General features: G+C 42.6%; 1 protein-coding gene across 2 annotated transcripts in view; it reads left to right on the forward strand.

Annotated features, from left to right (window-relative positions):
* The window catches only part of LOC126354163 (putative inorganic phosphate cotransporter), a 195,266-nt gene that overhangs the window by 119,027 nt on the left and 63,368 nt on the right, over window positions 1-12,871 (forward strand). For both annotated transcript variants that reach the window (XM_050003584.1, XM_050003585.1), the window contains exon 5: window positions 3,861-4,084. In XM_050003584.1, coding sequence (XP_049859541.1) covers window positions 3,861-4,084 — 224 coding nt within the window. The remainder of the gene's footprint in view (window positions 1-3,860; window positions 4,085-12,871) is intronic.

Below are 12,871 nucleotides of genomic sequence, written 5' to 3' on the forward strand. Positions count from 1 at the left end.
CGCGATACGATAAACCGCAATCGCGATAGGCTACAACCCGACCTTTATCAAAGTCGGAAACGTGATGATACGCATTTCTCCTCCTTACACGAGACATCACAACAACGTTTCACCAGGCAACGCCGGTCAACTGCTGGCCACCCGAACCAACATTGTGTGAATGCTCTGAAAAGCTTATTATTTGCATATCATAGCATCTTCTTCCTGTCGGTTAAATTTCGCGTCTCACGTCATCTTCGTGGTGTAGCAATTTTAATGGCCAGTAGTGAAATATCCAATTCACAGTTTTCACTGGTATTGTCAATACTTCCGCAGAAAGCGAAATAAATCTTTATGACATCTGTCACGTGAAGAAATTCAGTATGTTTTGCCTGTGAACAATTAGCTGTTGTTAACTTACCGACGTAATCTCCAAAATTTCTATGTTTTACATATATGTTCTGTTCTTATACCATTTGAAGACAGCAAAATCCGTCAGGTACGTGTAAAATATGTCAGCTATCATTTAATCTGGAGTAAAAGTGTAACACAGAATACGAAAAGTATTATGTACGACAATACTTGAGAGTATGAGCAGAGAATTGGGCTCTAAACGAATGAAAAATTTACAGATTACTCGCACTGGAAATGCACTTCAAGGGAAGGCAGTGGCATCTCTTTGCTGGATCGTGTTTGGAACGACACCTTACGTGAATATGCGGGATAGGAAGATACAGTATCATATAGAACTGACACAAAACTTTTTATTTGCAGACGCCTCTAATGTACTAAATTAAATGGCCGGAAAGAATGTGAAAATCTGATCCAATGCAGAAATATCAATGCAGATGGGGGATACTAAAAAAAAAGGTAGGACTTTGATTATTCCATGACTTAATTGTGACGAGGAATCTTAGCTTCTGTAAGTCTGATGAATACCGTGAGCCAAGCACTGCTTATAGGGTACTGATTGTGGTTTTGGAGAGCTTTGCTTCTGATCGGATTTTGTAACAATTTTGTTGTCGTTAGAGTTGCGCTCTACCAAAACCACGGTTCGATTGTTGTCGTACAGCACATGAATGTCGTAGTAAATGTTAGGATTGCCGGTGGTATTGGTAAGACTGGTAGGGAAAGAAACATAAATGAACACTTAATAGACTAACTGAGAGACGACGACTTCGTTTCATGTTTGTTTCGCACGTAATTAAGACCTCACATCTTTCAGTGTTAATCCATTCCGTATTTTATATCCTTATAAATTGCACTTTGTAAGCAACAAAAATAATTGTTCTTGTGCCTTCTGCGCCTTTATGTAATCAAAGCTGTTAACTTCGATGCAAGTACAGTTTACATGCACAACCATGAAAAAAGTAAGTATGATTATTGCTGGTACTTTGCACTCAGTAGAACATTCTTCATTATAATGAAACGCAAGATTTTCCTGTTCTTATTGATGAGTGCGAAAATCTTTTTTGAGTACTAGAAACATGTTCTATATCAGCTCAACGAAGTATTGAAGCGATGTTTGATATGCAGACAACCTTGTAGGTGGTGCAACCCCAGGTATGAGTATTCATGTTGGGTATTAATAACCGCTTCAGATGGATTTTGGTCCTTTATTACTTTATTACCGGTTTCATGGCGTTAAAGCCACGTTCGATATGTTTTTGTTTTGCCCTTCTTTTTTAATTTTACATTTTTTCGGGAACTTGTGTTTTCCAGTGCTATATGATACATCTAATTATTTTCGAAATTTGTACTACAAGACTCCTCTGTTTAATGCTACTATTCAAAATTTTTCGAATAAAGCCTCGATGATACATTGACAATTTCAATTTTGCTACAAATAATATTTATTTTTAAATAGCAAGGAAGGGGATAACAATGTAGAACAAATGTGTTTAATGAGTTATGTGGCCTTTTTTTTATCTTCCCTCAGTTTGTAGATGGTTCGGCACTTTCAGTTTTTAGGGGACTATACAATCATGCTCATAAATTGTGGATAATGCTGATACATGTTGAAACAACGCTCTGGTGGCCGGTTTGCGGGTTGAAATCACCTCGGGGTATGAGCATACGGTGCATTTGACCTGCGGTCGTCGCACGGTGGCTCTGGCAACAGTCCACATACGCGGGGGTGTTTTGGTGTATGACAGAGTACGGTGCAGCAAGTAAGTTTTCAGACGTGCTAATGGTGAATGTGTGTTGAAAATGGCTCAAGGAACACATATTGATGACGTTATGAGGGGTAGATTATTAGGGCGGCTGTAGGATGGTCAAACATAAAAGGCCGTAGCCCGGTCCTCCGTGTGCCACAAAGTGTGATCTCAAGGTTTTGGTAACGATTCCAGCAGACAGGAAACGTGACCAGGCGCTACAGTACGGGACGTCCACAGTGCACAACACCACAAGAAGACCGATATCTCACCACCAGGGCCCGCAGACGGCCACGGAATACGGCAGGTAGCCTTGCTCAGGACCCTCCCGCAGTCACTGGAACAGTGGTCTCCAGACACACAGTGTACAGACAACTGAACAGACATCGTTTATTAGCCCGGAGACCTGCAAGGTGCATTCCACTGACCCCTGGTCACAGGAGAGCCCTTAAAGCCTTGTGTCAAGAACATAGTATATGGTCATTGGAACAGTGGCCACAGGTTATGTTCACGGACGAGTCCAGATGTAGTCTGAACAGTGATTCTCGCCCGGTTTTCATCTGGCGTGAACCAGGAACTAGATACCAACCCCTTAATGTCGTTGAAAGGGACCTGTATGAAGGTCGTGGTTTGATGGTGTGGAGTGGGATTATGATTGGTGTACGTACACCCCTGAATGTCTTTGACAGAGGAACTGTAACAGATCAGGTGTATCGGGACGTCGTTTTGCATCATACGTCCACCTTTTCCTGACGGATGATAACGCACGGCCCCAGCGAGCAGCCATCGTGGAGGAGTACCTTGAAACAGAAGATATCAGGTAAATGGAGTGGTCTGCCTGTTCTCCAGACCTATAACCCATCGAGCACGTCTGGGATGCTCTCGGTCGACTTATAGCTGCACGTCTTCAAACCCCTACGACACTTCAGGAGCTCCGAGAGAATGAGTGCGAGAATAGGAGGCTATACCCCAGAAGCTGCTCGACCACCTGGTCCGAAGTATGACAACCCGTTGTGTGGCCTGTGTACGTGTGCATGGTAATCATATGCCATATTGATGTCGGGGTACACGCACAGGAAAGAGTGGCGTTTTGTAGCACATATGTTTCGGGACGGTTTTCTCGACTTATCACCAATACTGTGGATTTACAGACCTGTGTCGTGTGTATTTCCTATGTGCCTATTCTATTAGGGAGGAGGAGATTTAATGTTTAACGTCCTGTCGACAATGAGGTCATTAGAGACGGAGCGCAAGCTCGGGTTAGGGAAGGATGGGGAAGGAAATCGGCCGTGGCCTTTCAAAGGATCCATCCCGGCATTAGCCTGAAGCGATTTAGGTAAATCACGGAAAACCTAAATCAGGATGGCCGGAGACGGGATTGAACCGTCGTCCTCCAGAATGCGAGTCCAGTATGCTAACCACTGTGCCACCTTACTCGGTTGCCTATGCTATTAGCGCCAGTTCTGTGCAGTGTCACGCTGTGTGGCACCACATTGTGCAATTATGCTGATCGCATACACTGAGAAAAGGCCGAAACGAGATAGCGCCTGACACTGCTGCAACATACCTTACGTAAAGGTAATGCGTTTACGATCTTAGGCTACTTGGCAAATCTATGTTTACTTATGATACTCCGTTGTAGCCTACGGTAGTTTTACAGCTCTGGTCGTTGCTTGTGACTGTTTGATGAGCGGCAGTGTACGTGTTTCTGTGTGTCTGCGGCAGGCAGCTACCTGGGCCTGAGCATTTGCCTGCCCGTGTCGGGCCTGCTGTGCGACTCTAACCTGGCCGGCGGCTGGCCGCTGGCCTTCTACGTGTTCGGTGCCATCGCCCTGCTGTGGTACGTGCCGTGGCTCGCGCTTGTCTACGACTCTCCCGCAGACCATCCGTGGATCTCCGAAGAGGAGCGCCGCTACATCGAGGCCTCAGTCGGCACGGACAAGATGCAGGTCAGTGCTCCACTCCACCAACATATTATCTTTTTTTCAGTCTTCTGACTGGTTTGATATGGCCCGCCAAGAACTCCGATGGCAAGCTTTTTATCTCAGAGTAGCACTTGCAAACTACGTCCTTACTTATTTTCTGAATGTATTCCAATATCCTTCCAATCATCCAGTTTCCAGTCTTCCTGTACAGTTATTACCTTTAACAGCTCCCTCTAGTACCACGGAAGTTATTCCCTGTTGTCTTAACAGATGCCCTATTATCCTGTCCCTTCTTCTTCCATATATTCCTTTCCTCGCAGATTCCCTGGAATGTCCCGTCATTTCTTACTTATCAGTCAACTTAGTTTTCACTACGTAAGCGATTCGTACATTGCAAGGTGCCTATTTTGCGAAGGATGCTGGAAGAAAAATCTTGTGAGAGGCACATGGGCTGCTGGAATAAATTCTGCCACCTCCTCCCAGAGCAGCCAGCTTGCAGTTCATAAAAAAGAGGGACGTATATTGAGTTAGTGCATTTGATGACTAATAATAATTAGAAAACTTGGCAAAGTAACACACACAACTGAACACAACTTTCTTAATGGATACCTTATTGATGCGATGCACAATATTGCTGCGCAACTAAGGTCTGCAACGAGCGTAAACGTTCCATAGTGGCCCGAAGTCAGCCGAATTTCACCAATCAGAAAAGGCCACATTGAAGCATACGACACGTACTACTTCCCCTTACATTCTATATTGATGCATTGGTGACTATTAAATTCGATTAATAAGCATCGTCGTCTCACACATTGCCGTTCCATTGACGTTACTTTCGCTTGGTCCTGGACTACTCAAACTCTTCGCTTGAGGCAGAAGAGGACAACTGCCCCTCTGCTTCCTCCCCTTTGCTGCCAAGGGAAAAAAATTCGTCGCGCACCGAACTCGTATCTACATCCACATACATACTCGGAAAACAATTGCGAACTGTATGATAGAGAACGCATTGGACCAGATATTAGAGTTTCTTCATCTGCTGTTCGCTTACTGAGTACAACAAGAACTGGTGTGCACGCGATAACATGCACTACTGCATGGTGTCTTGCAAACCCGCGCACATAAAAGAGATCAAGTGTGCTGGATAGCCCTTGGGCTAGCGGCCATTTGTACACTCAACAGAAGGATCGTCTTACGGTAAATATCCTTCAGTGCAGGATCGAAGGTTCATCCAGATGAAATGAAGTAAATTAGTTGGTTCTCTTTGCATTAGACATTGTCTACGGTGCACTTTAAGGGGCTTATGGAGGCATCATTTAGTTCATTGGTGGTTTCTTAGAGAACCCGAAAAATTTGGTTTTTGGGTACCCAAACCATTTTTTGGGTACCAAAACTAAACAGCGGATCGAAGACGGCTATGCACAGCAAATGGCTGTAATTTTTACGATATATTCCTAATATACCGATCTCGACAGAACTTGAGAAGTTTCTTGATATCTTTATCCGTTTCCGAGATACAGATAGATACAGATACGATCTAAATTACCGTAGTTGCATAAGTAAAACATGCACGTAAAATCCTTTGGAGATGCGGAAATGTTGGTTATAAAGTGACATAGCTTGGAGAAATAGCCTTTACTGTCATCAGAAGATTTCCGAAGTACATGAACAAAATCCTGTCTGAGATGTAAAATTAGTTTTGTGTTATTTCAATGTCACCTAAGTAAACAAATTTTTTCTGATCCATGAAATTCTTTTCGTCTGAGTGACATGTCCTGCTGTAACGAGAAAAATAAGTCAGCCAAAGAAAACATACTGTTATCAGAGCACAAAAAGGTGAATATGCTGCTGCTTAAAGGGCTTTGACTGTAACGTGGGTACCAGCTGCTCCATTTGCCTTCATCGGCACCTTTTAAATCATCATCATCATCATCATCATCATCATCATCATCATCATCATCATCATCATCATCATTTAAGACTGATTATGCCTTTCAGCGTTCAGTCTGGAGCATAGCCCCCTCATAAAATTCCTCCACGATCCCATATTCACTGCTAACATTGGTGCCTCTTCTGATGTTAAACCAATTACTTCAAAATCATTCTTAACCGAATCCAGGTACCTTCTCCTTGGTCTGCCCCGACTCCTCCTACCCTCTACTGCTGAAACCATGAGTCTCTTGGGTAACCTTGATTCTCACATGCGTGTAACATGACCCCACCATCTAAGCCTGTTCGCCCTGACTGCTACATCTATAGAGTTCACTGCCAATTTTTCTTTGATTCCCTCATTGTGGACACCCTCCTGCCATTGTTCCCATCTACTAGTACCTGCAATCATAGTAGCTACTTTCATATCCGTAACCTCAACCTTGTTGATAAGGTAACCTTAATCCACCCAGTTTTCGCTCCCATAAAACAAATTGGTCGAAAGATTGAACGGTGCACAGATAACTTAGTCTTGGTACTGACTTCCTTCTTGCAGAAGAGAGTAGATCGTAAGCGCTCACTGCATTGGTTTTGCTACACCTTGCTTCCAGTTCTTTCACTATGTTGCCATCCTGTGAGAATATGCATCCCAAATACTTGAAACCGTCCACCTGTTCGAACTTTGTTCCTCCTATTTGGCACTCAATCCGTTTATATTTCTTTTCCACTGACATTACTTTCGTTTTGGAGATGCTAATCTTCATACCATACTCCTTACATTTCTGATCTAGCTCTGAAATATTACTTTGCAAACTTTCAATCGAATCTGCCATCACAACTAAGTCATCTGCATATGAAAGACTGCTTATTTTGTGTTCACATATCTTAATCTCACCCAGCCAGTCTATTGTTTTCAACATATGATTCATAAATAATATGAGCAACAGTGGAAACAGATTACAGCCTTGTCTTACCCCTGAAACTACTCTGAACCATGATCTCAATTTACCGTCAACTCTAACTGCTGTCTGACTATCCCCGTAAAGACCTTTAATTGTTTGCAAAAGTTTGCCTCCTATTCCATAATCTCGTAGAACAGACAATAACTTCCTCCTAGGAACACGGTCATATGCCTTTTCTAGATCTGTAAAGCATAGATAGAATTCCTTGTTCCACTCATAACACTTCTCCATTATTTGCCGTAAGCATCTGGTCCTGACAACCTCTAAGAGTTCTAAACCAACATTGATTTTCATCCACTTGGTCCTCAACTAATACTCGCACTTTCCTTTCAACAATACCTGAGAAGATTTTACCCACAACGCTGATTAAAGAGATACCTCTGTAGTTGTTACAATCTTTCCTGTTCCCATTTAAAGATTGGTGTGATTACTGCTTTTGTCCAGTCTGATGGAACCTGTCCCGACTCCCAGGCCATTTCAATTATCCTGGGTAGCCATTTAAGACCTGAGAGTCCACTGTATTTGATGAGTTCCGACTTAATTTCATCCACCCCAGCTGCTTTATTGTACTGCAGTCTATTGACCATTTTCTGCACTTACTCAAATGTGATCCTATTTCCATCATCATTCCTATCCCGTTCTACCTCAAAATCTGAAACATTACTGATCGTATTTTCACCTACATTGAGCAACTCTTCAATATATTCTCTCCATCAGCCCAAGGCATCCACAGGATTCACCAGCAGTTTTCCTGATCTGTCCAAAGTACTTGTCATTTCCTTCTTACCTCCCTTTCGAAGACTGCTAATTACACTCCAGCTTGACCCATAGTCCCCAACCTGTTTCCAAAGTCTTCCCAAGATTTCTTCTTGGATGCTGCAATGATCTGTTTGGCTTTGTTTCTTTCTTCAACATAACTTAATCTGTCTACCTGAGTTCTAGTAAGTAGCCATTTTTGATACGCCTTCTTTTTCCTTTCACAGGCTGCCTTGACTTTGTCATTGCACCAAGCTGTTTGCTTCATCCTACTTTTACACACCACTGTTCCAAGACATTCTTTAGCCACTTCTAGTACTGTGTCCCTGTACCTTGTCCATTCCTTTTCCAATGACTGTAATTGACCACATTCAACTAGCTGGTACCTTTTAAAATTTTCACAAAAATTTTGACATGCATATATATTCGCGCTTTTTTATGCTGAAAGAGAAGGAGACGTTGACAGTGGGAAAAAGGCGTGAAAGTAGATAGTTCTGGAAGATAGTAGACTGTGGTTGTGATATAGAAACGCAGAAGACAATGTTAAAGTGAAAGAAAGAGAGGGACAGAGTGACAGTGAAACACACTGATAGTGACAGAACAGTGCTAGGAAACGAATGAAGGAGCTAACGTCAGTGAGAAAGGGATAAAGAGAAGGAGAAAGTGGAAGTGAGTGAGAGCCAGTGATAATAAGAGACAGTTTATGACAGTGACAACAAGGAAGAGAAAGTGACAGAAGAGACAGCAGCAGTGGGAAGGAATGAATGAGGTAGTAGTTGTGAAAGAGAGCAGGAGGGAGACAGTGACAATGATAGCAGACAGTAGTATTGGGACAGAACGAAGGAGAGTTTGGCTGTGAGACAGTAGACAGAGACGTTAGAGAGACACATAGAGATAATGACAATAAGATGGCATGAATGAGACAGTGACAATGGGCAAGTGAGATTGGATGGGCCGACGGGTATGAGCGAGTTAGAGTTAGAGTTTGTGAGAGTGAGAAGTGAGCTTCACGTTCAAAAGAGCATGAATACGTTGACATGCCAAAATTTTTAAAGATGTTGAGGAAGGTAGAATGATGTAGCTGGTAACCCACTTATCAGTGAGAGTCTTTTCAACAGGGGCACATGTGCCTTTTTGGGGTCCGATAGGAGCACTTTTCCGAAGGCGACGAAATGCCTGTCTCTGCGCTGCAGTTTAATTTTGTCTTGCAGGAGGCTCCGTTCTATTTGGGGATTCTTCTCCTAATTTTGGGTGTTGAATCTTCTTAGGTTGGCTTTGGTGAGATAACTGGCGTCTATCGTCCAACCAGTGCCAATTCACGATTTTCAGCATTTCCGGGACGGTTTTCTGTGAGTCAGACTAACCTGTGACTAAATATTTTCTGGAATGGAAAACACGATCTTAGGAATATCAATGAAATTTTGCTAAAATAATCTTTATCCCATAAATATTTTATTTAAACTGGTGACCGGTTTCAATTTATTGTACTTGCATCATCTTCAGACTTTGTAGTCCACGATGAAGATAGGAGCTGGGCTGACTGAGCAGGCTGTTCTAGAAAAAAGTAACTGACTGCTCAGTCGACTACATCTCTCTAGAGCAGTCTGCTCAGCCAGTCAAGCTCCTCTTACTTCCTTTGTAGACTGCCTTCATTTCCCAGTATATTTTAGCCAATCGAAGTCTGCCACATGATTTACTTATGACTTAGCCAATGTAATCAATTTCTTATTTACCAAGTGTAATACCCACGTATTAGTGTTGACTGGTTCTAATTGCGACTCATTGTTGTGGTAAACGTAGAAAACTAACGTCCTACTTTTTGCGAAGTTATAGCTCGTACACTTGTGTACATGTTTTGCAGCGGTACTTACAAGTAACGTGTAAAGCACAAGTATATCTGTATAGAAAAGGGCTTGCTGCATAGGCAGTTAGCTAAGCCAAAGGCAAGCACTGTCACTCTCTTGAAATTCCACTGCTTTTCTTTCACCGCACGAGCTGTGCTGTCGTTGACCTCCTTCTGGTGCCACATTCGTATACTTTGAATTAAATAATAGCCATGGGTTTTTTGGCTAGCAAATAAATACTAAACTCGTCCAGTATAAGCAGACTGTGTTGATTTCCAGTCAAAACCAATGTGCCTATTACCAGAATTCACTGAGCCTTCGTAAGAGCCGCAAAAGCAGAGCGGTCAGAAAATGTAGACACTCTTTGATAGTTAACATCTTTGGAACAACGTAACACACCGTTCCAGTTTTGCACGTTAACGTAGTCCATTGGTCTCTCCGCAGATCCTGAGGTACGTTTTCCAGCAGATGAAAATGCAGCAATGAATGAAATAAGACGTCATTCTTGCAACGCAAGGCCGTATTGATGTAGTACTGGAAGTACGAAAACATGATGGAGGTACAACGTCAAGTTATCGTATTCAGGATGAATTTGAAGCTAACGGTACTGTTCAGGACCAAAAACCTCAACAAGTCCAACTTCCAGCGCTGCTCTGTTGAAACATTGTACTAGATCATCTCAGAAATCTGGGAAGCAGGGTGCACGTGAAAGCGGGTTAAGCCGATTAAGTGTACGACGAATTCCAAAATTTCTGCACACTATGAACGAGGACGAAGGATGTACTGCGAGTAGTTTGAAGGCATGCTTCACGCGGATGGTTCTCCGGTTCTGATGAGGCGCAGTTCAAACTGAACGGTACTGTAAGACGCCACAACTGCGTGTGTTGGGCTCCTGAAAACCTCACACTCAAGTGGACAAACATGTTAATCTACAGGGGGTTAATGGGTGGTGTTGCCTGTCATCGCGCGGTTTGATTGGCCCATTATTCTTGGAAAGTACCGTAACTAGTGATGTGTATCTTCATATGCTGCAAACATCGATTCTGCCAGCCATCCGAGAGGTGTCTGGCAATGAAAGATTTTACCCACAACATGGTGGTGCTCTGCTTCACTACCACTGGGGTTTGAGAGACTACTGGGATGAAAATCGACGTGCACATAAGATACGTCCAGAGGAGCTGGTGAGTACCCACCACGGTCTCCACACTTAACACCTTTTGACGTCTATCAATGGGGAATCCTGAAAAATGAAGTTTGTCAACGGAAGCCAGCTACACTTAAATAGTTAGAAGAAACAACCGAGGCGCCCTGAGCGGCTATCACACTGGCAATACTGACAGCTGTAGTTCGGTCAACAGTTCAGCGGCATCGACGTTGTTTGGCTGCTAATGGAGGTCACTTTGATTACATAAAATAACCTCTCCCTTTCTCCCCTCCTCCGTGCGAGAATTGTAACAATCTGTCATGTTGTTCCACTGAAATTGACTATAAAAAGAGTGTCTACATTTTTCTGTAGACCTCTGTACACAGTAACTGTTTTCCCAAAATACTGTCTACGAAGTCGCAACACCTATGGGAGATACACACACACGGGGAAACATTACTCGCACACATTTGACAAAGCCTATTAAAATACTCTATTACGCAAGACTTCATCCACTAAGCGCAAGTATATTGAAATACTGTATGATATACGAACCCAAGTATAACCATAAGTTTGATTTCTAAGCGGGATGCATCAAGGAACAGAAAATATTGTACAGCGAATTTTTCACCCCCAATAAACAGTACATTATGTTCTGTCTTAACTTACGATATGACGTAATATCACAGTTGATAACGAGCATGGACAGTGGAATGAAAAATGACTGTCATGTCTCAAAGCGCACAATTTTTACATTCATGTACATTTTAAGAGGGGAAACCACGTTAGTAGGCTGTTTGACACTGATATTTTGGGATTTGTTTAGGTGGGAAGAATTAATAAGAATTTAATCAAAATTTGCCATCATTTCATCCAAATTCCTAACAGTTTTTGTGAATTTTTGTGAATAATTTCAGCCAAAAATGACGAAGTTACGGTGTGTTGTCCTCTGAACCTTTTGAGTATAGTTCTCCAATTCAGTGCAATGTACCCATTCCGATTTTCGTCTGAAATCAAAAGATTTTCATTTTACATTAATAATCTATTTTCTAAGAATATGAACCTCAACGCAGGTGAAAATAATGAAAATAAAAAAATTGCAGTCATTGGAACAATTTACTTCCATTTTCACAATTTTTTTCTGTAATATTGCAAAGAAAAATACCCTTACAACAAAAAATGGTTCAAATGGCTCTGAGCACTATGGGACTCAACATCTTAGGTCATAAGTCTCCTAGAACTTAGAACTACTTAAACCTAACTAACCTAAGGACATCACACACACCCATGCCCGAGGCAGGATTTGAACCTGCGACCGTAGCAGTCCCGCGGTTCCGGACTGCAGCGCCAGAACCGCACGGCCACCGCGGCCGGCTGACATCATCTCACAAGTGGGTTCATATAATTTGTAATTTTATAAATAATCACACTATCAATTTTCATAAGGATGCTTTTTTAAGTTAGACTGCACGCAAATGTGAAAAAAGTCATTTCGAGACAAACGCGTTTGAAAAATAAATTCTCGGAAACTAGAAATTCAAGGAAGTTGACAATAATGTAAAATGATTACCGATTAATCTGTGAGTCCAGCACCATTCAGTAATCCTTCTTCTTCCTCATAGGCTCCGTTTTGCGCTTGCAGCAGTGCTTTCCGACCTTCATTCGATTCCAATGAACTACGTCCATTCTGTCTGCTAACGCGCTTGTTACCCATTCGTTCGGCATAATTGAAGCTTTGCGTACCTGCTACAATTCCTGCCTCGTTCGTGACCATCAGAAGGGATGAATTTCCTTCAGTCAATAAGTCCGCTGCTAAATACGATGCTAATTCATCGGGAGTGCATGTGTTTAGGAGCTAATCGCCAAATAGTAGAATTAAAAGCTTCATTCGCATGTTGTGTGTGGCAACCTAAATATCTCTTCAGTATCCAGAATGAGATTTTCACTCTGCAGCGGAGTGTGCGCTGATATGAAACTTCCTGGCAGATCAAAACTGTGTGCCCGACCGAGACTCGAACTTGGGACCTTTGCCTTTCGCGGGCAAGTGCTCTACCAACTGAGCTACCGAAGCACGACTCACGCTCGGTACTCACAGCCTTACTTCTGCCAGTACCTCGTCTCCTACCTTCCAAACTTTACAGAAGCTCTCCTGCGAGACATGCAGAACTACCACTCCTGA

The sequence above is a fragment of the Schistocerca gregaria genome, chromosome 3, assembly GCF_023897955.1.
Source record: "Schistocerca gregaria isolate iqSchGreg1 chromosome 3, iqSchGreg1.2, whole genome shotgun sequence".
NCBI classification, from domain to species: domain Eukaryota; kingdom Metazoa; phylum Arthropoda; class Insecta; order Orthoptera; family Acrididae; genus Schistocerca; species Schistocerca gregaria.